We start from the raw sequence: 26,908 nt of genomic DNA, 5'->3' as shown, positions 1-26,908 counted from the left end.
GTCTTCATGTAGTTCACTTTCTGTCTGACCTTCCAGTATAGACCATAGTTATCCAAGAAGAATGAAATATTTAGTCCAGAGAATAACTTTTTGGACTTCCCAGCCATCCTTAATGCTGGGTTCAGACTACACAATATTTGTGTCTGTTACGATAGTCACTGTGTCAGATTATGAAGTCATAAATTCTTTCCGGGCCTTGGCCGAGAGACATGACAGACAACACATTGGTCACCGGCCAATCAAAACGCGATTTCATCGGGAAGGAGTTGCTAGGTAGCAGAATGTAAACAAACAACGGCGGTGTGCATGATGCTGGCTGCCTTGAGTTCGGAAAAAGTCTAAAAACATACTCTTACTGGCCAAAGTTACAGTCATGAGGGAACACCTGCTAATCTTTCTTTTGGGATGTTGTGAGGTCATCAAGTTGTCCACACTACACAACATAAAACGATCAATTGCCCGACAAAGCGCCCGACTCCCATTTTTGTTTGATCTCAGCTGACTCCCTACGTCTGCCGGGTCAGGCTATGATCGGGCTGATATTGTGTAGTCTGAACCCAGCGTGAGGTGTTCCAAGTCCTCCGAATCTTGAAGACATGTCCAAAGAACCTTTTTGGCACTAAGAGAACAGAAATGATGAGCTTTTTCATGTAGATAGTGATGGAAGTACCCACCCAGTTGTGGCTACTATAGGATCACATCATCAGAACTTCCAACAGTTTGAAGTTTTCACTGATGCTGAATGAGGGTTCCTTTCCTTTCATCACATTAGAAGAACTTCTGTGTAATTCAGGTGCCATTTAGGTGAAGGTGGAATATCCGATGAATTAAAATGTGTCTGGATGGAAATATATCCTTTTCCAACCTCAAGCGTCTTGTACCGTCTGAGCAGAGTGTCGAAGCGTTTGCATTTAGTTCATTCCAGAAGGGATTTCCCTGATGAGTGGAAGTAAAAATAACAGCAACAACCCTGCAAAGAACCCAAACACATCTAGTGACATCAACTGCACTTGTGCCAAATTGTTCCTCCGATCACTACAGGGCTGAATTGTCCTGGGTGGGCACTGATGCCGAGGAATAGAAACAGAAAGAGAGTAATGAGAGATGAAAAGTGGAATTGCTGCTAGTAGCAAATTCTTTATTGCCACAGTCCCTGTTGCTGTTCATGTTATAGCAGGATAATCCTGACGACTGCACCCCTGTTCTGAGAGCAGGGTGGAACTACAATGTGGTCTCATATTCCAGCCTCTCCTGCACCAGAGCGTCGTCTTTGTACTGCAGCCGTGGAGGGGTCAGCGAGCACTCTATGGCCAGGATTGCCTTGCGTATACTGCGGTCGAGGACGTGGCGCTCCCAGGCTGGGTAGCGGTTCCTACAAAGGTCGATCTTGATGACGATCTCATCGAGGCGTGGAGCACGAGACGATGGCGTAGATGCCACTGTAGGTCGGACCTGAAAAACTGGCATGCAGCCGTCCCGCTCAGAATACTTTCCCACGTCACGCTCCAGGGTTGCGGTGGCACCTCGGTTGGAACGTAGTGAGTTGGTGGCACCTTCAGATGGTAGCGTGGAGAACTGAGCAGTGGGATCTAGGTCAAGACCCTGGCCACTCGGCGAGCGCCCAAAGCGTGGCCCGTTGGGATGGAAAAAGGCATAGTACATGAGCATGAAAACCACACCGGTGAGGAAACTGCTGAAGATGACGCAGAGTGCTGGCACTGCAAAGGCGTCGGTGGTGTGATGCGACCGGTAGAGATACCACAACGCACTGAGAGCAGCGTTCTCCACCAGAATCACCAGGTAATAGATGAAAAGCCGACACCTGCACAAAGACATGATGAAAAGAAATGAATAAGAACCAAATCAGTGAACAAAGCATGAAGCAGCTCTCAAGTATGAGCACGATATGTGTAGTTTGGAAATGCTTATCTTCTATTTGGACAATGGGCTTGAGGATGGCTATACTAATATGTCAGACCATTCTTCCAACACAGATACCTCTACAACTGTTTTCTAAATTTATAGTATTTAGAGTATGATTTCCAATGATTGTTCCATTAGAGCCTCGATGAAGCCAACCACTTCCACTTAAGTAGTACTTTTACAGAGTACTTTTAGACAGCACAAATATTATGCAGCGAAACAGTATTGAAGCCTAGAATACGGCATTTTAGCCGTCATCTTTTGCAACCAGAAGTGACACGAGAGGGTGAAGCTATAAACAAACCAAAGCTCAACAAGACATTTTAGGGCAACCAAAATGTTACAATTGACTTTCATAAACTGAAAACCCACTGTGTAAGGGTTAAAGTTCTAAGACGAAAACACCGACAACTCCCAGAGCGGACAACATCGTGGTAGTTACCTGTCAATCACAGTTAGCCCCGCCCTAAAGCATCCCCTGCTTTATGCTCTGTGTGACTCTAAATGGACCATCATTCACTAAATGAACATCATGCTGAATTGAAGAAGACTTGAAACTAGAGATTGAGACCATAAACTCAAGTGGGGTCAAGTAGGGTCATTTTCTCATTCAGTCTGACTCTATCTTCACCCAGAGCAGTTGTTTCCTGATGGCCAGTAGAAAGAATGCAGGTTTAAGGCACTTTCACATTGTCTGGTGGTACAGTTATGATGAAATCACAAACTTCAACTGACTTTCCAGTTTATATTACATTATCATCTCTATGGAGATTTTCATTCTCTCATAGCCCATTGGCACACCTTCAAATACATACTAATGTAGCCCTGTGTCTGTTAGACGTGTAAACAGGCTTGTCAACACCTTTACCATAACAACTTAACATAACAACAATGTCAATGCTATTGTTACAGCTTGTTCGACTGCTCCCAAGCAGCCAGAAGAAAATCCAGTCATGGAGCTTCAACCTGTCTTAGTCTGTACTACATCCTGGTTGTTTAAGCACCTCAGAATGACAATTAAATAAAATAACTCATTTAAAAAGAACAGATTGATTTCTTCAGGTCTACGTCACATTGAATGGAGTTGAGCGTGTCACCTTGTCCGTCCCTCCTTGACGTTGAACCAGGTGAAGATGTAGATTATGCCCACCACCATGTCAAACACAATCTCCTCCCATTTGCTGATGCAGAAGTCTGTCTCACAGTGGACAATCCAGAAGGTCATGATGCACCAGTGCAGGACAATGAAGATGCCAAAGTAGAGTTGGAACACAGAGGCAAACAGGGCGAAGGTGATGACTCTCGCAGCGATAGTGAAGAAGTGCCAACAGAACTGTATGATGACAGCCAGGTAGCTGATGGGCTTCTTGTCATCCCGAGACTGCCTCAAGGCCTTCTGGTAGGAGGCCAGGGCCCAGGCCAGAGAGACAAGGGAGGCTGCAGCTGTCATACCTGCAACACACAGAGACACAACGGGTTTGATTCCAGTGCCACATCATGGGAACAGTACAGACAGAAACGCACACATTTTGGAAAATATGCTGAATTGCAATCAGACCCACAGTCAGATAAGCAGATGAGTATGGATTTCCTCTCTGTGCATCTATTACACAGACCCAGTATGTGTTCACCCTAGCTTAGCACAAACATTGCAAGCAGGGGAAAGTGTTAGCTTAGAATATAGGTTGTTTATTTTTTCATTTTTTTTGATTATATTTCATGTCATTGCACAGAGTACAGGGTCTGAGACAAGAAAATGCAGTTTAGCCGAAGTGCAAAAAGTTGAGGAATCTGCAAAATAATATAAAGGATACAATATACAATGAATAGAATGTGGAATAAACAGAAAGGGTGCAAAGTTCAGCAAGTGACAACTGAGGAAAATAAGCTGTAGGACCAGCAGGCATAGGCATCGTGCCAGACGTATGCGCACTTTATTAATCCCCAAAGGGGAAATTCTATTTTATCACTCTGTTGTTATACACATGCATTATTGTATTATTGTATGGAGAGAGTTCAGAGCAATTGAGGCTTTGGTGCCTTGCTCAAGGCCAAATCGTAGTGGCTAGGAGGTTGGCACCTCTGGCACCTCTCCAGCTACAGTCCACAATCCATACTGGACCACTACCGTCCCAGTGCTTACATTTTTACAGAAAATGTAAGCGTACCATATAGTTAGGGAGTCCAGCTAACCTCAGCAGCCTCTCAGTCTACTGATGAGTAAAAAGGTGTTATGGCTAACAGCATTGCTTGTTAGTGTCTCTTCAGCATCTTGTTGCAGACTCTGAAGCCTCCACAGGTAATAGAGCTCGCTCTGACCCTTCTTGACGAGGGCCCCGTGTTCCCAGCCCACTCTAGCCCGTCGTCCGGGTGCATTCTGAGGTTATTTAGGAGTGAATCACCTTGACATTCTCCCCCTGGATGGATACAGTGGTCAGAGGAGGCTTTTCTTTTGGCCGGTTCTCGCTACTTCAAAGGACTGTTTGAGGGTTAAGACTTGGTTTTAAGGTTCACGGTAGAATTACGTTTATGTTAGGTCGAAAGAGATGCAGTCAACATCCCGAGGGTGTAGCCCGTGGTGCACAGGCACATGTTAAATAATATTAAACTCCTCTAAATATATAGCATAACCCTCTAACCCTAACACATTAGGGTTTGTGAGAGTGCTTGTGCTTGTGAGTAAGTGAGTGTGTTACCTTGCACAGCCTGGAGCTTGTGTGTCTGTATAATGATGCACAGCTGCAGCACCAGTTGCGGAGCACTCTCCAGAAAGGTGGCCAGGAGATGCAGCATGCTCACATCTGCAAACTCATAGACCATCCTCCAGTAGTAACGCCAGCGCTCTGTCTCAGCACTCTGATGACTCCGAACGCCCAGGTAGATGGTGTGAAAATACCTGGAGGACATGGAGGAAAATATCATGCTTCAGCATCAACATTGCATGTTACAGTGAACGAAGAAGGAGAAAGGCACAACACACTGGAATTCAGTCTTAATTTCTCTTCTTTAAAAATAATCAGGCATTCTCTCAGTTTGTCAAATGTATCTACCTCTTAAACAGCCTTCTACTTATATCGATATATGAAACACTGATGGCTGCAGTGCTGATGCGCAGTGGTAGCTGTGAGTAAATGTTGCCATATATCAGTGTAACAGATATATAACAGTCAGGCTGGACATAGATTTCAGGTTGTGACGTGGCTGTTAGGGGTGGGGGAAAAAATCGATACAGCATAGTATCGCAATATTTTGCGTGCCGATATTATATCGATACACGGACGCCAAGTATCGATATTTTATTATATAAACTATTTTTTCTTTTTAATTTTATAAAAATCAAATCAAATCAATTGCTTTTTCAGTCCACTAGATGGTGCTGAGTTGTTTTCTGGTGAGGTCAGCAGAGGTGCCGGGTCTGCGTGCGTGATTGGTAGGAAGTTGGTCGAAACAAAGATGGAGACATCAGATAAAACATGTTGTTGACACAGTTTTCCTTTGGGGACATAATTTGAAGTTGAAAAAAGTAATAAATCACAATATATGTTATCACAATACTCAGAATATGGCAGTATCGTGAAAGTATCGTGATAATATCGTATCGTGACCCAAGTATCGCGATAATGTCGTATCACGACATCTCTGGCGATTCCCACCCTTAGTGGCTATAGAGCGCTGGCCCTGAGAGCTCAAATTAAGAAAGACATCTTCACCCCTTTGAAAACACGTGCTGCAAAAAACACAACAGAATACAGAAAGGCGTGCAAGGAGCTGTTTCCAGGGAACACGAAAAACTGGTGCACACGGCAGAGACATGGCCTGTTGTTGCCATGGTTTTGTATTATTAGGTTATTGAAGTCGGTTATCCATTAGTAGTTTTGTAAAATGAGCTTAAATGTAACCTTACATTTTATTTGGTTTATTTTAACATGGTCATTGTATGATTTAGATATTATTGCAAATATCTGCTGTTAACCCAGCAGTATTTATGACTCGTGGTGTTTTGTTCATAATTAGCCTGCCAGTCCAAATAATATGACAAAATACACACAATTAATTGTGAAGCCGGTGCTATACGTGCAGCGGTGGAGTAGAGGCAGCCTTACACGTCTTGGCTCTGGATTACGATTACTTTCCGTCGGTATAAGTACAAACACTTAATGATATGTGGACTATTTTTTACAACCAAGACAAGACTAAAACGAAAAGAAAAGGAAAACCTTTGAAAACAAGAATTAGAACAAAATATATTCAATTTTTACTTCAACGGAAAAAAAATGAACTACCGCCTAATGTCAAGACAGACAAATGGACAAATTAACTAATTATTGTTTGAATGCAAAGTCATATTGAATGTCTGCATGCATGGTTAAAGCCAGGGTGGGTTATTATGTGTTTAGGATTTTTTTGTTATGTTTGTTGCGATTGTTTTTACATCCCAAGAGCAATCAATAAATCAATTGCTCTGACAAAAAAGGGAGGCTGTAATAAGCCCGTCAGATCATTTCATTCAAATTAAAATGATTGGACGGCCTACCTGCCCGTCTATCTACCTACCTGTCTACCTGTGTGTTTTCTGCCCGTGCACTCATTGCTCGTCACCAGAATCTTCTACGAGCTGCTAGCTTGATAGCTGGGAGTCCTAACAACAGACATGTTGGTTGTTTACATTCATATTGATCATTTTGGGGGATTGTCTTTGGAGGGAGGCTTGAAGGGATCGGATCATTTAACGACTTTTGAATTTGAGTTTCAATTTATTTCTGTCCTTGAACATTACTTGGTGACAATTCTGAAAGTAACTACACTAGTACGATAACATTAGGCTCTTTCAAAATTAACTGTTTGTATTTCGGCAGATTATTTTAATTGGCAAAAGGTTTATGCTGGGTCAACAGCAGATATCTGCAATGATATCTGAATCATGCCATGACAATGTTAAAATTAGCCAGAACATTTTGCTATAGTGCTCAATAGTGAATTTAAGAAAATAAATACTTCCCAGCCACCAGTGGAAAAATTTCATGCCAAGTCCCACCAAATCCTTTTCTATAGTTGGGGATTTGTAGTGTACACAACAGGCTAACACTTAAAAATCACCTCAGTATACTGAGTACTGGTTCTAGTTAGCACCATATATATGGTTCTTTGGCTTGTCCCCATAACACTATTTGGGATTGTACACGTTCCACCTGGAAACCTTTCAGAGGGTTTTACCTAGAATTATCTGTGAAAGGTTCCACCCAGAACCTTCTATGAGAGGTTCTACAGAGAACCCTTCTATGGTTTGATGGTTCTGCCTGGAATCCTCTCTAGAGGTTCTATCCAGACCTTCTATGGGTGCCAACAAGAACCCACGCAGTGGGTTCCAACAAGAACCCTTTTATATTCCAAGGGTTTCATCTAGAATACACCCAGGCTTCCTCATGAGGATCCCCAAGGGCCGGAGAGGAGGCCGAATGATGTGGTGCACCGCAACCCGCAACAATCCTGGTTCACAAAAATCAGAGTGTCTGGGGGTGTGGGGGCTGCGATGATCTTTTAAGACCTATGCTTTCAACGATCCTTGAAGAACTCTTTCTCCCAAAACCGTGTTTTCAGAGGTTCAGGGTAGAACCTCAGCCTTTCAGGAAGAACCTTTTCGGAACCCTTATTTCTAATTTTATAAAGCCTTTGTAGATTGGATTAGAAAAGAGCACAAAACCTGTGCAATTAATAAAATGAAAGACTGTTTTCACTCAATTGATTTTGTCTTTTATGGACAACAATGAAATCTTTGAGAAATTTTGTCAGGCTTTCGCTCCATTCACAGCACTGAAACTGCTCTGGTCAAGGTCAAAAATGAGCTTCTGCTTGCTGCCAACACAGGCCTGTATTTCATTTGATTTCTTCTTGACCTCAGCTCAGCCTTCGACACAGTGGACCACAATTTCTTAATTAGCTGTCTGAAGAACTCTGTTGGCATCAGTGATGTGGCGCTGGATTGGTTGATGGTTGATCTGTCGAACAGGTCCTTTCTGTAATGCTTGGAGATGCCTTCTCTTCCTCTGCTCCTCTCTTCTGTTGGGTCCCCAAGGGGTCTATATTGTTTACCATAAACATGTTACTTCTGAGACACGTTATTCGTTGACACAATGTCGAGTTTCATTGCTATGCAGATGATACCCGGTTGTACATCCCCATTAAGCCTGGCACCACCACTATTTTGTGTATCATGTCCTACCTTGCCGACATAAAAAACTGGATGTCCAAAAACTTTAAATGAAATGACTCCTAATCCGATGTTATTATAATTACCCATGCTTACCCCAGCACTAGCTGCATCACTAATCTCCCCTCAAGTCTAGGAGCCTTATTTAATGTTTGACATGAAGCCCGCAACTTGGCTGCCATTTTTTATTCCTAACTGACTTTTGATGCTCAAGTGGCCAAAGTTGTGCATGTAATTTCAAACATGACATGTAGGGGAGCTTTATTCATTTATTTTTCATGACTCAATCGTCACTGCATCCTGTCACGACCTACCACAATAAATGAGTGGACACCCCTTGTAAATGTGCTTCAGATACCATCAACTCTCTGAAGATGCTAATAATGTGACTGTTACTGTGTGGCTCTCAGCACTGATCTTTGTGAATTGGGCTGTGTTTGCATTGAGGCTTGTTTGCACAGAAAATGCACGATTTTACACCAAATGTCTGAATAATAGCAAATATAACAACGTGCAAATAGCACAGGAGCAACAAGAAGCTATTTTCTTGCATTTTACCCATTGAGGTGCTTTGATACGCACACGGTTTGTCTTTGTCTTATTTAGCTACCGCAAAAGCCATGCCATCCATTTGTGAATTCAACCCCCAGTGTGCACAAAATCATGATTCTTCTCAAACTTGTTCAGTGCTTACAAATCTCTCAAATCCTGATTTGCAGACAGCGCATGGCTTGAATTCGCTTTTTTTTCTACAATGCCCAAAGTGGGCAAAGTACCTTTCAACAGCAAGGAAAATATCAACTTTCTTGACACAAAGAGCCTGTGCTATATAGTCTGTGGTTTCACCATGCAGTTGCATTTGAAAAGACCGGATTGCAACATGGACGTTGCCTGAGCAGCACTCATACTTGAGCTCCAACTGTATCTCTCCAGACCCGAGGCAAGAGCTCATTTAATGAAGTGAATTCATTATTACTTTTCAGTCTGTCTGTGGCCTATATTTTAATGAGTCTCCCTCCGTCTATCTCTGAAATATCAGCAACACATGGCATTCATTTAGCGGCAGCTTAATAGGCCGTGAAATGAAGTTACACGATCAATAAAGCATTTGAAAATGAAATCTGGGCTGAGGGCAATAAGGATGCAGCCTGTACATGGACAGATGGACATGACACATATCTCACTGTTTGTGTGTCTGTGTCTGCAAATACAGATACAGATACATTCACACTGTTACTGAAGGTGCTCTGACTGCCTCACTCACATCTACAGAAAATAAAAGTCAGCTCATTCACCCTTGAAGCAAAGCCACCGTCACCGCCATCAGTACTGCCAGCATTACCATGGCAATGCTACTCTTCATGATATGATATTTATGGCACTGGACCATTTGTCTGCACTGAGCATGAAACTAGCTGCTAGAGGCTCGGGGTACCAATGCTCCACTGATGATCCATCTGAACGACAATTTTAAGATAAATAACGATGGCTACTTTCGTACCAAGCAACTCACATTTGTATTTCATAAGCTGCAGTCCTGCTGTTGTATTTGAATACAAGTTTTTGTGTTGCAGATACATTGTTAAATCCAATGAAAAGACCAAAACCACCATTGTGTTCGCCCAAACCTCTTCCTGACTGCCGTAGCCCTGGTCCCTTCTTTGGGGTGGACTGGTCATCGAGAAGTTCTGGAAGACTCCTAAACCGCCGATCCATTGCAGGCTGAACTGGCCAGTGGTGGTAGAGTTTTTTATTTTTCAATATCTTATGTCAGGCCAGCCTGGCCCTCAGAGGAGACTTGGCCAATCTAACACTTTCATTATTGAGGGGCGATACGAGCGGCCCAAATCAATTTGGACTGATCCTCGTTTTTGTTGAAATCTGATTGTCTCAGTCCTGAACATGAACGTGAAGACCTCTCTATTTTAAAGTCCAGGGCTGAATTTCAGTCCCAGTACATCCCTGTCCCTACTGATGATATAATTCTTTTTTTTTAAATGGATCGGGGTTCCACGGTGGCTAAAAGTTTTGGGCTGCTGTCTGCTCCCAAATAAAAAGTGCAGCCAATGCAGTGCATTAAGGCCTCACTATGCTTCGAACAAATGATCATATGACTTGCTCTGCCTTTTCTGCTGACCTGTGGCAGTTTTAACAGCGGATGGACCACACCTGGGCCTGTTGTTCCCCACGCATAAAGGTCAGAGCAGCTGATCCCCTCTCCCCACTCACCTCTGTGCTGTGCCTTATGTTCTCTTTTCTTTTTAGTTTTTTCAACACAACTTTCACTCACCTACTCAAGATATCGCCAATTCAAAGTTCAGAGCATATCTGTTGCTCCCAACGGCGTTCAACATGGTGACGGCTGAGCTGGCAGCTAGCAGCTAACAGTGCTAACAGCACTAACGGTGCAAACAACGGCAACAATGCTGACAGAGCTAACAGTGTTTGCCTGGGCTGGGACCGGAGGGTGGGCGCTATGCTCTCACAGTCGGACAACGTTATCAGCTGTAAGCACTGTATGAGAGCATTGCAGAGCGACGGCCATGAGCTAGCTAGTGGGGATAACATGCACTAACAGGCACTGAAGGGCACGCACGGCCAGTCCACCTACGTCAATAAAGCACAGATATTAGAGATTTTGGATTACAATGGCTATACCTTCACATAGCGAATTGTTGCTTGCTGCAATATTAATGCTTTAAATCCCCAATACAGAACCTTTAAGTTGTATATAACTGATTCTATTATTTAGTAGATCCGTGTGGCTCAAACTTGTCTTAGCGCTGGGCTACGTGGTCGTAGAGGGGGTTTACATGGTGATATGATCTGACAGGGACTGTTTGAATTACTGTTTACTGAGGCCTTTGGCCTGGCGAGCCATGAAATGAAGATTATGATGGATGCAATAGAGCAAAATTTTAAACTCAGGTCTTGGGTCGGGTTCTGGTCTAAACTTTGGCAGCAGCAGTCAGGATCATCAGAATCAGGTCATGGCTTGAGTTCAGAATTCAACTTTTCAAAATGACGTTCCCATACAACTAAACTGCATTCCCAATTACATTTCAAGGGAATCATATTTTATCCCTGGTTATGGTGTTTAATATGATATTAACGTTGTGAAATATATATTTTTTTATGTTGACGTCAAAAACAAACGTAATTTGGGAGGAAATACATTTCCCTGATGACACAATTGACAATGCAGTTTTGTAGGAAAGGAGCATAATTTATATGAGACCAGGCTGAAGATTTTGAAGATTTAGTTCTTGGCAATGAAGTATCATGTATTCCGGTGCAATGGTGAGGCTAGATGATGTGTTTTCTTATGGCAAGGAATAAATTATATCAGGCTTCGACACATACACAATAGTAGTAATACTAAAAATATTTGTAATACATTCATTGTTGGTTTGGGTCTGTACATGGGATTTGTTGACAGTAAGAAAAATGAAGAAATTACGTCATCCTCAAAACTACCCCGACTTGTTTTAATAACGTATTACGCATTACGTCATTGCTCTGTTGGTTTTGGTAGTTTCCCCTTCAGACCATCTGACAGACACAGAACCCCGTCCTGACTCTGGAGGAATTAAAAAAGAGCCGTACCCCGCTCTTCATCGGAGGTGGAAGAGTGAGACTTACTCAATCAATATGAGACGCAATTTGAAAATCAAAAAAAATATATTACCAAGGACAATTCAGAATGGGGAAAAGTCCAACATCTGAGAAGGAAGCGTGGGGATTGGATTCATTTGTGATGAGCGGACCTTGAGACGATCATCGCCTGAGGCCGACTACCCAACCAGGCCTGCCGAACCAAACACCACTGAAGGCAGTCGACTGCCCCAGAAGCAGAGGGAGGACTGCTGTGTCCACATCTTTACAGAGATCTGGCTCCATGGTGGCGTCCCGGATCTGGGACGAATGGAGGTGGACTCTGTCTACCTGGACTCAAGGATGAACTGATTATCCGAATTGATATGCTAATTCTGACAATATCACACAAATGACTTACAGGTGTTGGGATCTGACCCTGCTCTCCTGGCTGGCTGAGTCCCTCACATGTGTTTTCAAACAGCATCCATGAGCATCCATGTTTCCTTCCTTTCAACAAAGGCCTGATCTGGGGTCTGCCAGAAACCTCACGCCGGATGACCACACCCCCCAGCTTCAGCAGAAACCTGATGCTGGTCCCTCATTGGCCAAGAAAGGGACCCCCACTGGTTGTGCTACCTGGTTTATAAGCCCGAGCACAGCTAGAATCGGCCTCTTACCTCCGGCATTGCGCTGGTATTAGAAGATCCACAAGGAAGTGCTTGCCTCACCAAAATCCTATCAGGTCACATGTTACATTCGCTGGTCGAACCACAGACTGTGTTTTCTTTTTTGAGTTTTGGATCCTGTAGTGCGAGAACGGATAACTTCTATGCCCCGTTCTCCCACCCTTTTTGTGTACACACCGCCGGCAGAAGGACGATTAACCCTCTTTCCCCGCCGAAGATTTCCGGGCCAGACGGGCGACCCCCATCTCTCAGCCGAAGTTAAAAGCCCCTCTCTGCAGCGAGGAGGCCGGGTCTGCGCCAGCTCCGAAGCCGCGCCACCGAGAGAGTGATCCCTACCATTGGAAACAGACCCTACAGAACGAAGCTTCTCCAAGTGAGAGTATCATTGGTATCTGGGCCTAGCTTAGCTTAGCATTAGTTTAATTTAGAATACCGTACTTTCCGGTCTATAGACTGCACCGGTATATAGGCCGCACCAGCTGATTAAAAAAAATAAATAAAATAATTTGTACATAGATAAGCCGCACTGGTCTATAAGCCGCAGGTGTCCCCGTTGAACAGCAAGATGCTTTTAACAGTACTAAAGTTGTCTTCTTCTCTGAACATCATAACATATCGCTAGCTTCTAAGCTAATTTTAACATTATGGCCAATGGGGAAATGTTAACCGCGATTAGTATTCGCGAATATAATATATATTCGTACATCTTTTCATGCAGACATACTTACAGACTAAGGTCTCTCAAGGCTATCAAACGGAAGAAGTAAAACGAAGCAGCGTGTCTTCTCATTAGAATCTAAAAGCAACGAGGCGATAACTGTTGTTGCTCGTAGCTCGTAGCTTCTGAATACCGTAGCTGTTGTGCTTGCAGCTAGCAGAGCTATGAGCTACGAGCAACAACAGGACTCAGGACAGCAGAGTTATATTGCAAACCAAGATGATTTATTTCTCTCACTCAAAAACACGCACACAAAAACACGCAATAACTGTTGTTGCTCGTAGCTCGTAGCTTCGGAATACCGTAGCTGTTGTGCTAGCAGAGCTACGAGCAACAACAGGACTCAGGACAGCAGAGTTATATTGCAAACCAAGATGATTTAACGTAACGATGGCCTGCCTCGGTCGGCGCTAGCTGCTATTGGCGTGTATTGATAAAATAGCTTATTTGCAGCTTTAATAGATAGCCACTAGCTTATTTGCAGCTTTAATAGCCACTAGCTTATGCAGCTTTAATAACCACTCACGCAATACCCACAGTACACGCTAGGGCGAGGGAGAAGTAAGTGGAAGATTACTGACTTAACTGCGTCACAAGGGATGGGCCGCCATTTTAGTTAAAGGTAGAACAACAGACGAGTGAGATACAGGAAAGAGACAACGCCCTAGCAGTTTCCACTTTCCCCCTCCACACTCTACAATATTTCACCACACACTGACAGATGACTACACCTCCTGGGACGGGCCAGTGTGGACGGATTTGTCCAGGCTCCAACCAGGTGGCTAACTTGTACAAACAAGCTCCGCCTGCTTCTTTGATTTTGACCAATGGGCTTCCATAAGAGGAACCTACATAAATCATCACGCTGCTGTGTTCAAGCGTGTTCTTATGGCGGATCTCGACTGACAGAAAAGCCTTAGAAACCCGTGCACGTATAACTGCTGGGCTGAATAACTCTGTTGATAATAAACCTATTGCTTTTGATATAACTAAACGCCTCTTGAGAGCTTTCGTTGTCCTCTTAAATCCGCTCTAAGTGTGGAAGATAGCTTTATTTCCACAACACCTGTCTCGAACGATTCCGTCGTGGATCCCTTTCCGGTCATTACGCTGTCATTTTCTTCGGCGATCGCCAACCAAACGTAAGTAATATTAATTCATACATATCAAATAATCTACGTGTCAAATTTCATGAATATATATGGACGTTTATATGTCTAAATACTATAGGAAAGTGACTTTGATGAGAGGAAGCAGAAAGAACGCTCGGGCGACGCTCGAGCCTGTAATATTTTGTTTGAAAGGTACGAAGTTTAACTTCAGTTTAACACCATTAAATCAGCTGAAAACATGACACGATCATTTTTATCAACATTGTAAGTGAATTTTATTGAAACATTAGCTAAAAACTGTCCGGTTTGGGGCACAACTCCGTTATTTCTCTCACTCAAAAACACGCACACAAAAACACGCAATAACTGTTGTTGCTCGTAGCTCGTAGCTCTGCTAGCTGCTCTGCACCCTCAGTGTCACTTTGCTCCCGAGGCAAATCCGCCCTTGAGCTTGCGTTGTCCTCCTCATTGCGCTGTCCTCTTCATCTCGTAGTAGTCCAGCCTTTCGGAACCTGTTGGTAATGGTGGATTCTTTCACACTGCTCCACACTGTTAGGATCCACTGGCAGACTTGAGAAAAAGCTGCTCTTCTCATGCAGCGTGTCTACGTTGCTCATAGCTCTGAATAGCATTTACGGCTAACTGGCTTGGCCAGTTGCTGGTAGCACAACAGCTATTCAGAGCTATGAGCAACAACAGTTATTGCCTCATTGCTTTTCATTTGGTAGCCGTGAGAGACCTTAGTTCTTTAATTGTGTTTAAATTTCTCTTTTCATTTGCCTTATGTTTTGATGCTTTTAATGGTTTTATGTGAAGCACTTTGAATTACCTTGTTGTTGAAATGTGCTATACAAATAAAATTGCCTTGCCTTAGTCTGTAATGCAAGTATGTCTGCATGAAAAGATGTACAAAGATATATTATATATTCGCTAATGCTAATCGCGGTTAGCATTTCCCCATTGGCCGTAATGTTAAAATTAGCTTAGAAGCTAGCGAGTCGGACATGTACTGTTAAAAGCATCTTGCCGTTCAACCTTTTTTGTTAACAGTCCTAGTGAGAGGTAGGTCAAAGGTACTTCATCCATATTGTAGTGACCCTGTCAGTAACAGCTGGTAGCAGAGGGGTTGCTGGTAGCAACTGTTCTGTGTCGGGAGCTGGTAAATGTTGTGTTAGACCGGAACCGGAAGTTGCGGTTGTTGTTGTGGCGGAGAAAAGCTACGGAAAAATCCGTATATAAATCGCACCGGACTATAAGCCGACGCCTCAAAGCGTGGGGTAAAAAGTAGCGGCTTATAGTCCGAAAAGTACGGTATTAGTTTATGTCGTTGTTACTCCTGTATCTTGTTGTGTTAAGTTACTGTCGTGTTATGATGTGTTATCGCGCAAGCATCACGGACCACGGAGTCCCGTTATATTGTGTATTTCCTGCTGTAACTGTTTGCATTAGATCTGTCGCTACTAGTGGATGTGGAGTTTGTGATCTTATCATTTTAAAGACTAAAACCACGGTGGCGGACTCTCATCTCGCCGACCGAGTTTCGGGGTGATAAGGAAGCAACACTCGCATCTCACCGCAGTGATAAAGATCTGTTTTGTTTTGGGGATTCTTTTATTTTGTTTTGGTTTTATTCTCTCTTCTTTAAATCGGCTCTGTGAGTGAGATTTAGAACCGCAACTATCACAGTATAAGCGTGGCCAGTCGGTTCAGAAACCGACCGCAGAGTTGTACAGATATATCAGCTGTTCTCCCATTCTCACGGCGGCGCCGAGCACCGCAGGCAGAGCTAGGTTTTCCTTCTCTCTCTCTCTCTACTAACCCGTGCACACAAATAGTTAGATTCACTGATTTTTGTGGAATATCTCAGACACGTAGGGTTACGTAATCTATTGTCCCAACCCATATTGTACAGGCTACGTCTGTAACCACGTGTGGTAACAGACGTAGCCCCTCGTAGCCATTTTGTCGCAGGTCTCTAGACTCCGCCATCTTGGTTTTGTAGGCTCACACGCCCCTTTTTAGATTACCCCCCTTTCACTGTTCGAGTAGTTCTTCCCCCCCCCTTTCCACACACACACACACACATGTACATATAGATATATACATATCCTTACCCAACTTTATTCATTTGACTTTAGGTATTAGACATATAATCGTATGATAGTGTTTGTTGGTTTTGATTCATTTTGATTTATTATTTTGATTTAATAAACTCTGTTATATTTTAAAAAGCAGTCTTCTGTGATTACTTGTGCATATGTGTGTAATAACAACTGGATGTAGTGGCGAGTGCAGAAAACGCGAGTGTGGCGAGGCTTAGAGTGGGTAGGTATTTATAGGAGTGTGGCCGGAAGTGGACGAGTGGCTAAGGTGTGTGGTCCTGCTCCTGAAATTCAGCTAAGTTTTATCTCCAATAATACATTTCTTATGCTGTGGAACTTTGCAACAGGCTGAAAACTCAAATTTGGCATATTATCACACCATGACGTTAATTAGGTAAGCAAACAGTTTCCAGCAGAGACGGATCAACATGATCATTTATTTGCAGTGATGTTTGTGTAAGTCCAATATTCACTCACTTTAACTCTGGTTTGGTCTCCACCAACTCCTGAGATTAATATCTGGCTCTTTAACTGCTAAATGCTCCACTGTGTTCCCCAGCTGGTCTCTAATGCCTCATCTCCAGAGCATGGTTCGGCTCGACTTGAGTCAACTCACTTTTGGTACCAGGTGCTTTTCTCTATTTTGTTTTCCACTGCGAACAGTAACCCCTCAGCTGATCGCTAACGCGGCAGCCTGTGAAACTGCCATCACTGTCATCATCTTCAACGCGACGCTCGCAGAGTCCTTTCATCGGCAACCAATCAAAAGAACTTCTGCACTTAAAAAAATTTGCGGCCACTTCTGACGGTTGCTTGTTTAAAAATGCCGCTCTTGTGCAGGATGTTCCGAGTCCCGCAAGTGACAATTCTCTCTGACCAATCAGTGATCTGAAGTTTTTTTACTCCTCCCTCTAATATAGGCTCCGCTAACTTTGAAGCTCAACCGAAAACAAAATAGGTACTACCCTCAACTTTTGCTAATGAAAAGCCAAACAAGGGAGAGTCGAGTTGAGAGATGCAGTGGAAATGTAGCTAGTTTACAGGCAAATTTCAAACCAATGAATTATCATCAAACAATAGCTGGTGGGTTCCCAGATTACATTGCGGCCAGTGCATTCTGCCACTTTTGCTCTCCACATGGACTGTTTACCTACATTCAACCAAAGCCTGCTCCAACGTGATTGGTCAACTCGGACTACAAGTGGAAACCATAACTTTTCCGATACCAAAAATGGCTGCCTACAAGGGGGTGGGGTTGATGACAAAACACGCAAGCTATAAAACCAAACAATCAGCTATTAAAGGCTAAACAGCTCTGTGGAGTAGCAGAGTTGGGTGGAATTTGAAATTTCCCTCCAAGTGACATTTTCACATTGCATCGATTCATTTGACTCAAACACGTGAATTCATGCAGGCTTAGGTAGAAACAAGGAACTACTGTATCTGCACGTTGCTGTCCCGACAAAATGTATAATATCAATTTACACTGCTAGCTTATTTCATTGCAAGTACATGGTGTAATATGCATGTGTGTAGATCTATTTGAATTGACTATTGGCTTCATCAACCAAGACACTTAAAAGCAGAGGACGGGGAGTATCTCCAGCCACAATGACTATTGATATGTTTACAATATATTCTATAACACTCACTGTACAATAGTTAAAGATTATATATTAATACTGAATTTAATTTGTGATTATAGAATCCAATAGTGTATAGAGCCATCAGAATGATTCTCTGTGAGGAGAATCCACTGGGATGGATGGAATGGATCCAGAATAAAGAGCTGCATGTCCATTAAAAGCTCATTAAAATGCTGAACGTCAGCTAATGAAAAGTATGATGAGCCCCCAAGTTCAATATGTTGATTGTAATGTAGTTATTGGCACATACTGATCAATAGTCCATTACTTAAAATACCTCATTTGAAATACTAACTTCTGATAATACAAACAATATTATAATATAAATTGTAGTCCTCTGTTGTATGAAATACCAAAAAGATTTTGAAGCTTTCAAATACTCTTTGATCCATTTTAACCGTACGTCATAATTCACATCCATTAAGTGTAGTATCTCCAAATTGCTGTCAACTCTTGAAGCTGCTAAAACAAAAATGTTTAATGATGGCAATGATGATGCCATGATGATTAAATGAATTAAAGTGTTATTTCTTTCTTTATGAATATATTGTAAATAAATAAATAGATCTATACTCTAGAAATACCATCATGCTTTACCTTCTTTTTGTTCTTGAATCGTTTTGAAATATGAATTCCAAAATATTGAATACGTTATTTTGACAGAAACGTCACATCAATAATGAATAGAACTGTGTCGTCAGCTTCAGGATTGTTGTTCGGACTGAATAAGAAATGTGAAAACATCACTGGGGCCTGCAGATGAGAATCTCCTGTTATTTCTGTCGTTGTGCAGACTTAAGCTGGGTGAAATATAACATTACTGGGTAATGAAAATAAAAGTGAGCTGCACCAGAACTGAGAAAACAAATGGTGAAACTGTGAGACATAGTCTGTTCCTCACTGCCCTCAGTACAGTTAGGTGCTGTAGAAAGATCGTAGACAACTATGGAAGCATAAAAGTATAGCTATTACAACCTGTAACCCTTTTGATTTCAAAGTATAACCAGCACAACATATAGCATGTTTAGACTTTTTATAACCATCAAAATGTGAATTGTTTTATTTTATGATAGCTGTGATTTAACATATAAACTGTTTAGAGTTAGACACTTTGTTTGAAATAGTCACTTGAGCCTTACAGTGCTTCTGGTTCTAGCAGGATGAAACCAGTTACCACCAGTTACATTCTGTGTCACCTCAGAAAGAGGACTCATGTGTGAGTGACACATGAAATGAAGGAGGTGCCAGCCTTAGAGCAGCAGAAAAAGCTGCAGAAATACTGAGAGTTTGGGGCTTCTCCCCCCCAAATAGAGAATGGGAATGCCAGAGAGCTGACAGAAGAAGACCTCATTACAAAATCAGCGAAGGCTGACAGAGAGGAATGCTAGAATGAGTTATTGTAGCCACTGCAACTGTTTCATTGAATTGAAATTGTTGTGTGTGAATCTTGTGTGAAAAACCAGAAATAAAAACACACCCTTACAATTAGTAAGTGACTGAAACCAAAACAATGTTCTGGTCCTTTAAAACAATGTACCCCTCTCCCCCTGTCCGTTAACGGTGCAATAAGATGTGACGACTGAAACATGCAGAGGAGCTTAAGGTAAGTTCCCTGGGTGAAGACTTGGCAGTGTTAGTCATAAATGGTGAGAATGTTCACAATAGGCAATAGTAAAGTATAGACGATGTACATAACTATTACATACTGGGTGTTAGGGTTACATCCCATTGAGAGCGCCTAGGGCATTAGCCGTAAAAGAATTTCAAGAAAACAATTAATTCCGAAATCCTAACGATTTAGCTACGGGGTGAGATAAAAGGCCGAAGGTATTGTTCTGAGACCTCAAGGAGGAACGCATATCCTCGCAGTGGGACAGCCGACGGAGTGACCACCGTGTTAGGTGCGAACTACTTCCCCGCCTAGAAACGGGGCAGGAGCCGCTCAGGCTACAGTGCATAATTAGAATTGTTCAAATGTAGATAAAAGCACCAAATTCCATCTGCTCACATGAAAACATAAAAAAGATGTCATCGGAAAATCCAATATAGCAGCTGTTTTTCAAGATATAAATTAGTTTAACCTCTGATGTCCACAGAACGTGGCTTCATCTAGTTGTACTTTTACTGAAGCAGCTCGCCACTTCAAGGATTCAAATTCATCATGTATTCATTTCATGGTGAGTTACCAGTTTTATTTGCTACTGAGTTTGTCTTTGTACATTTAACAAATTAAAGTCTTGTTCCAGTAATTCGCCTCTGGCAGCCTGGTCTCCTAAAACTCCGGGATGGACCGATCTAACTTTTTCAGTCCTGATACCGATAGCTGCGCTTTAGGTACCGATCAGATACAGATTCATTAATAAACTGCATGCCTCACTGTGTGGAAGAGACTGGGATTATTTTTGTATGTGAAAGGCAACATCATATTTGACTTAAACACTGCTTTCCTAACTTTGTAAAACAAAATGTAAAAAATAAATGCATGAATAAAAAGGGAATTGTTATTTATTGTTAAAATAATAAATTGTTCACCAGCAACTTGTTAGAAAATCTTCAAAATTAACAGGAATTGCAATTCAAATGTAAACTTTTTAATGCAGCAGCAAATTGCTAAAACGTAAACAGGAAGTAAAATTCCAGTATTAAATTAATTTGGTATATAAACATAGAATTGATTTGAATAGATAAGCCCCATTGCCAACAATATCCAGCTATTTGAGTCAATATCGGCCCGATATCTGATATCGCTATACTAAAAATGAATATACAACAAAACTTGATTACATTAATTACGTTTCGAGGGAAAGTATTTTCTGCTGGATCACGTTTCTATTATTTGCTGTTAATCCTAGTCTCAGCTACGCATAATATCCAGGAAATACACAAAATAAAGATATCGCAGCACACTGAAATGAGTTCAGCTGTTACCACACCAACAATGACGAAGCTGCAAATCAACTGCCGCATCAAGTAGACTTTATGTTCTCTTAACAAAAATTACTCAAACTGAATTTGGCATTCTGGTCTTATTTGTCCAGATTATGAGATATCTGTCTAGGACTGTGTGGTCCAGGATGCAAAGCGAAATTTTGAGGCAGTGCGATTTCATACCAAGTCAAATTAGGCCTAAGACACAATTTAACATAAAATCTTCAATAAAATATCACGTTGTAAATTTCGTCTCCTCTTCTAAACTCTGATCTGTCACACAAACATGTTTTATAACAATGCAACTAGAACAAATCAGCAAAGATGGACATTTTACCAAGGTATTGTCTAATTATTTACAATATTGATTCACTAGCTTAGGCCCCCACCTCGGCCGGAGCGAGCCTTCGTCGGTTGTTTGGAGTGTGAGGAATGGTTGATGGAGATTTGGCCTGATGCGGTTTGGGAGAGGCTTAGCTGAGGATCCACTGCAGCTCCCGGGCCTTGCAGAACCCCCGATCTCCAAGGGATAGGAGCATGATGACTATGGGGGGAGATAAGCATTAACAAGAGGGAGGGAGGGTGGGGTGCAGAAAACGCGAGTGTGCCGAGGCTTAGAGTGGGTAGGTATTTATAGGAGTGTGGCCGGAAGTGGGCGAGTGGCTGAGGTGTGGTCCTGCTCCTGAAATTCAGCTAAGTTTTATCTCCAATTCACTATCTTAGGCCCCCACCTCGGCCGGAGCGAGCCTTCGTCGGTTGTTTGGAGTGTGAGGAATGGTTGATGGAGATTTGGCCTGATGCGGTTTGGGAGAGGCTTAGCTGAGGATCCACTGCGGCTCCCGGGCCTTGCAGAACCCCCAAAATAAGCCTGTGCGCTGGTCGGCAAGACGAGTGAGGATTTGTGGGTCTAAAGACGGCGTTGGATATGGCCGAACCGATGTTGGACGGGTGTCTGCAGGAGGGCTGAACTCCTGGAATGGGAAACGAGAAAGCCATGGCATTGCGGTGGCCCAGACGTGAGCTGCATCGAGGACGCGCCCTTGGTGGACGGGTGTCGCAGCATCATTTGATGATTGGGTAACCGACTGCTAGGTTGTCAGGAGTTTAAGGGATGGACTGCTGGGCCATCCGCGGCCCCACGTGATGCTGTGGCTACTATTGGTCCGATTTCATAGCATGGCGGGGGAAACGACTTGGCAGGTGCCAGGACTTAGAGAGGGGGACAGAGGCAAGAAGATCTGGCAACCCGGTGCCAGGAATCTGCCTAGTGGGAAGAGTATGCGTAGTAGGAAAAGCGGGATAGGGGAGGGGGACAGGGGAGAGGGAACCTGGCAACCCAGTGCCAGGAATTAGAGAGGGGGACAGAGGCAAGAAGACCTGGCAACCCGGTGCCAGGAATCTGCCGAGTGGGAAGAGTATGCGTAGTGGGAAAGCGGGATAGGGACAGAGGAGAGGGAACCTGGCAACCCGGTGCCAGGACTTAGAGAGGGGGACAGAGGCAAGAAGACCTGCCAACCCGGTGCCTAGGTACGGCAGAAGAAAGGCGGTGTAAGAGAACAGTAAAGGGACAGCTTAGAGGGGGGGACAGCTTAGAAAGGGGGATAGAGGAAAGAAGACCTGGCAACCCGGTGCCTAGGTACGGGCAGAAGAAAGGTGGTGTAGGAGATCAGTGAAGGGACAGCTTAGAGGGGGGCTTAGAGAGGGGGACAGAGGCAAGAAGACCTGGCAACCCGGTGCCAGGAATCTGCATAGAGGGAAGAGTAGGCGTAGTAGGAAAAGCCGGATAGGGGAGGGGGACAGAGGAGAGGGAACCTGGCAACCCGGTGCCAGGAATCTGCATAGGAAAAGCAGGATAGGGGAGGGGGACGGAGGAAAGAAGACCTGGCAACCCGGTACCTGATGTGACTTTGGGAAAGTTTGTGAGGAGTTGGCACGGTTTGCTTTGTTGCGTCAACTCTTTCTTTTCACTTTCTTCTCTCTTTTTTATTTTTGGTGGTGGAGGGGCATTGCGCTGGCATCCAGCAGCACCGTCAAGAATCTTGGAGTTACCTTTGATCAGGATTTGTCTTTCAACTCTCAGATAAAACTTATTTCTAGGACTGCCTTTTTTCACCTACGTAATATTTAAAAAATCTGGCACATCCTATCTCAAAGCGATGCAGAGAAATTAGTTCATGCATTTGTTACCTCTAGACTAGATTACTGCAATTCCTTATTTTCAGGCTGCTCTAATAAGTCTCTTAAATCTCTCCAGTTGATCCAGAATGCTGCAGCTCGTGTACTAACAAGAACTAAGAGGAGAGATCATATTACTCCTGTATTAGCTTCTCTGCACTTGCTTCCTGTAAAATCTAGAATAGAATTTAAAATCCTTTTACTTACCTACAAAGCCCGAACTGGTCAGGCTCCATCATATCTTAAAGAGCTTATAGTACCATACTGCCCTACTAGAGAGCTGCGATCCACTAATTCAGGGTTACTTGTGGTTCCTAGAGTCTTAAAAAGTAGGATGGGAGCCAGAGCCTTCAGTTATCAAGCTCCTCTTCTGTGGAAACAGCTTCCCGTTTCAGTCCGGGGGGCAGACACACTCACCACATTTAAGAGTAGGCTTAAGACTTTCCTCTTTGATAGTGCTTATAGTTAGGGCTGGCTCTGGCTTGCCTTGGACCGGCCCATGGACAAACTGGTATAAGCAAAAACTACAGGGGGACTTCCTACACTGAGCACCTCTCTCCTCCTCTTCTTCACCTCCGTCTGTATGCATTGATGTCCCATTAATGCTCATTACTAACTTTACTTCTTCCCCGGAGTATTTGTGCTTTCTCGCCTCACAGGATGACCGCAGTTTTATCTGGACACTGGTTCTTCAACCAGCCATGACACCTACTACGATCTTCATTATGAACATTATTAATCCAATTACCGATACCATTAATGCACAGTACTGATTTTGTCTCTTCCATGGAGTCCTTGTGCTTCCTCTCCTCACAGGTTTCCATGGAGCATGGTTTCATCTGGACCCTGGTCCTTCCTCCTACCATGTTGTAATTCACTATCCTGTTCTACACATGACATCATTGCACGTCTGTCCATCCTGGGAGAGGGATCCCTCCTCCATTGCTCTCCCACAGGTTTCTTCCTCTTTCCTCCCCGTTAAAGGGTTTTTTTGGGGAGTTTTTCCTGTTCTGATGTGAGGGTTCCGGGACAAGAGGATGTCAAATGTGTACATATTGTAAAGCCCTCTGAGGCAAATTTGTAATTTGTGATTTTGGGCTGTACAAAAATAAATTGAATTGAATTGACTTAAAAGTGACAGCAAACGGAGAAAAGCAGCAAAGCACACTGTGGGAACAGCAAGCTGTATAAAATAATGAACGATCAAACATTGCTGGTGAAAAATATTCTGTCAGCTAATGAACTTATTGTTTCAGTACTTTTCTCCTGTTTCTCATGTTACTGTTAGTGTTAACAGTCCAGTGGTGGGCCGTCAGGGCCAGCAAGGTCTTCTCTGCTGGCCTAGACAGAATCACAAAGTTACAGCTATTTTATAATTTAATAACTTTTCATAAATACACTACATGTAGTGTAATCGTTTTTCCCATTATCTTATTTCCTCATTGCACAGCTACTGTCTTCCTCAGTTGCTCTGCTTCCAGTGCAGCTTGTTTTAAGTAGAGCTTTTATCCAATCAGATTTCACCTCTGTGTCTCTAAGAAGAGAGGCCTGAGGCCTGCAGACTCACAAGTGAATCCCTTTGCAGTTTAAGTGAATGGGGACGATATTGTTGATTGTCATAGTGTTCAACCAATCAGATCTTTAGTTTGACATGTTGGGCGTATTCTTTGACGTGTCAGAGCTGCTAGCTGGCCTAGCCATACGTGACTGGTCAGTGGGCTAGCGTGACATGTTGGGCGGTGACAATCCCAATATCTGCTGCCTCTGTGGAGCGGACATTTTCAGCCTCAAACGCATTAAAACGTATTCAAGAAATACAACTGGGGAGGCTCCACTGCCTTCACTGGTGTCCATGAATGGAGAAGGATTTCTTACTGGAACTAAAACACGAATAATAACCGTAGCTGTGGCGTCATAATGAGGTTAGGTGGTTCAACTGCAGGACAGTAGTGAAGGCCCAGGTCTAAAATGCACGGCCCGCCACTGGTTAACAGTAATGTAGGTTTCCAAATTAGGTTTCTACAAAACATCAACAGACCGTAAAATGAATCACTCTACTGAGACAGATTCACTAGCATGTTCACATCTCACATTTCTGTCTGATGTTTTGAGATTTCCATCCCATATCACCACTGATGGACACATCAGGATAATTTTCACGCACAAAAAAACAGTAAATAGTTCTGTAATAAACTGTCATACGAATGTACAGGTTCGAAGACACTTTAGCTGCAGCCAGGGCCACCCGAGGTCATGTGATCTGATTTAGTTGGATGTGGGGGTTACTGGTTACACTCTGAGGATTTGCTGCTTGTCTTCGTCCTCTCTAACAGAAGGTTAAACTAAGTGACAGGGTTGCAAAGACTCTGGTACATTTTCCAAGGTTAGGCTCGGGAATGTAGGAGATTTTGCACAATTTCAAGATAAAACATTGGAGCTGCAACAAATAATCTTCCACCACTGGTTACTCTGCAGCATGTGCACCCCAGGATAAGTCAGCAATGGTTAGCTACATAGATTTAATGAATGACTGTGGGCTGGCTGTTGTCAAACACAACCATGTGCATCTTGTGTTACGGGGTCATTCAAATTCATGTCTGCACCCGGAGGCTGTGTAGGAAGTTCTTTCCAATGGTACCAAAAGAGAGAACTATCCACAGCATCTGCAGCATCCGCTGCTTGACACCAGGTGTGTCTGACAGGCTGGGGCCAACTCCCTACCTATCATTCCCGTGTGATGATGACCCATCAATATATGGATATAGAAGATAATGACTGTTGGCCCTGCAGATGGGAGCATGTCAAAGATAGCAGCTACACTGTAAGATCTGGCCTCATTAAGAGTCCACCATGGTGCCAAGAGTGCCAACTGTCAGAGCAGCCCTCTGCTCATTCATTCATTTATACCACACACACATAAACAAACACATCACATCACCACACACACCGTCATTACCCATCCCAAGGCCTCCATCCTACCTCCATATCTGGCCCATCTGGAGGATGTGGATGACGGACTGGCCGAACCAGACGCAGAAGGAGTAGTAGGCCGACCGTTTCCTGCCTCTGCCGCCCACCGCGGTGCTCGCAGTGCTGTTGGTCGTAGTGTTCTTGCTGGCGGTCGACGCCTGTCTCTGCGGCGTGGCCGGGTGGTGTTGAGCGGTAACGTCGCCGTGCGAGGCCGAGCCGCTCAGCAGCTTGTTCCCGTCCATGTGGGCGCAATCGGCGGCGGATTCGGCGCTGTCCTCGGTGCCGAAGTCGTGGACGAACCATCTGAAGCTGAAGAGCTGGACCGAGAAGGAGCCCAGCACCACGAAGAAGAGCGTCAGGCCGAACCACCAGTAGTCGCGGCGGAGGTAGTAGTCGACCGAGAGCCACACGTCGGTGCCCACGTCGGCCAGATACACGGCCACCGCGGCTACGATCCACAGGCAGTCCCACACCGTGTATTTCTGATGCTCCCTGCCCGGGCGAAGGCACGTCGAGTTGGAGCCCCCGCCGCCGCCGCAGCACCGCGACTCCCCGTTGGCGAAGTCCCCGTCCCCGGTTCCCGCAGAGTCGGGCTGGGCACCCGGGTGGAGCCCCTGCACCGAGCCGGAGTGCTCCGAGTTCTGCAGCGGGGTGAAAGCCACGTCGCTCTTCTTCATCTTCAGGACCCCGTCCGATTTAGCCGCCATTATTGGAAGCTTGTAATGTTACTCTCTTATTTTTCCAGCGGTCCTCCCCTCCTCTTCTCCTCTAGGCTTCCCCCTGCCTCTCTCCGTCGACACCCTTCTGTGTGTGTCTCTCCTCCTCCTCCTTTCTGGGCAGCTC

General features: G+C 43.9%; 1 protein-coding gene across 1 annotated transcript; it reads right to left on the bottom strand.

Annotated features, from left to right (window-relative positions):
- Positions 1-1,221: 1,221 nt before the first annotated feature.
- On the bottom strand, positions 1,222-26,772 carry xkr4 (XK related 4; the record flags this gene model as incomplete). Its single annotated transcript, XM_079285112.1, has 4 exons — positions 1,222-1,822; positions 3,021-3,375; positions 4,620-4,819; positions 26,075-26,772. 4 exons carry the CDS (start codon positions 26,770-26,772, stop codon positions 1,222-1,224), a joined length of 1,854 nt encoding a protein of 617 aa, XP_079141238.1.
- Between the last annotated feature and the right edge of the window lie 136 nt (positions 26,773-26,908).

The sequence above is a fragment of the Melanostigma gelatinosum genome (assembly GCF_949748355.1).
Source record: "Melanostigma gelatinosum genome assembly, chromosome: 15".
NCBI lineage: Eukaryota > Metazoa > Chordata > Actinopteri > Perciformes > Zoarcidae > Melanostigma > Melanostigma gelatinosum.
Note: the sequence above shows the minus strand (reverse complement) of the source record. Positions and strands in the feature narration are given on the sequence as shown.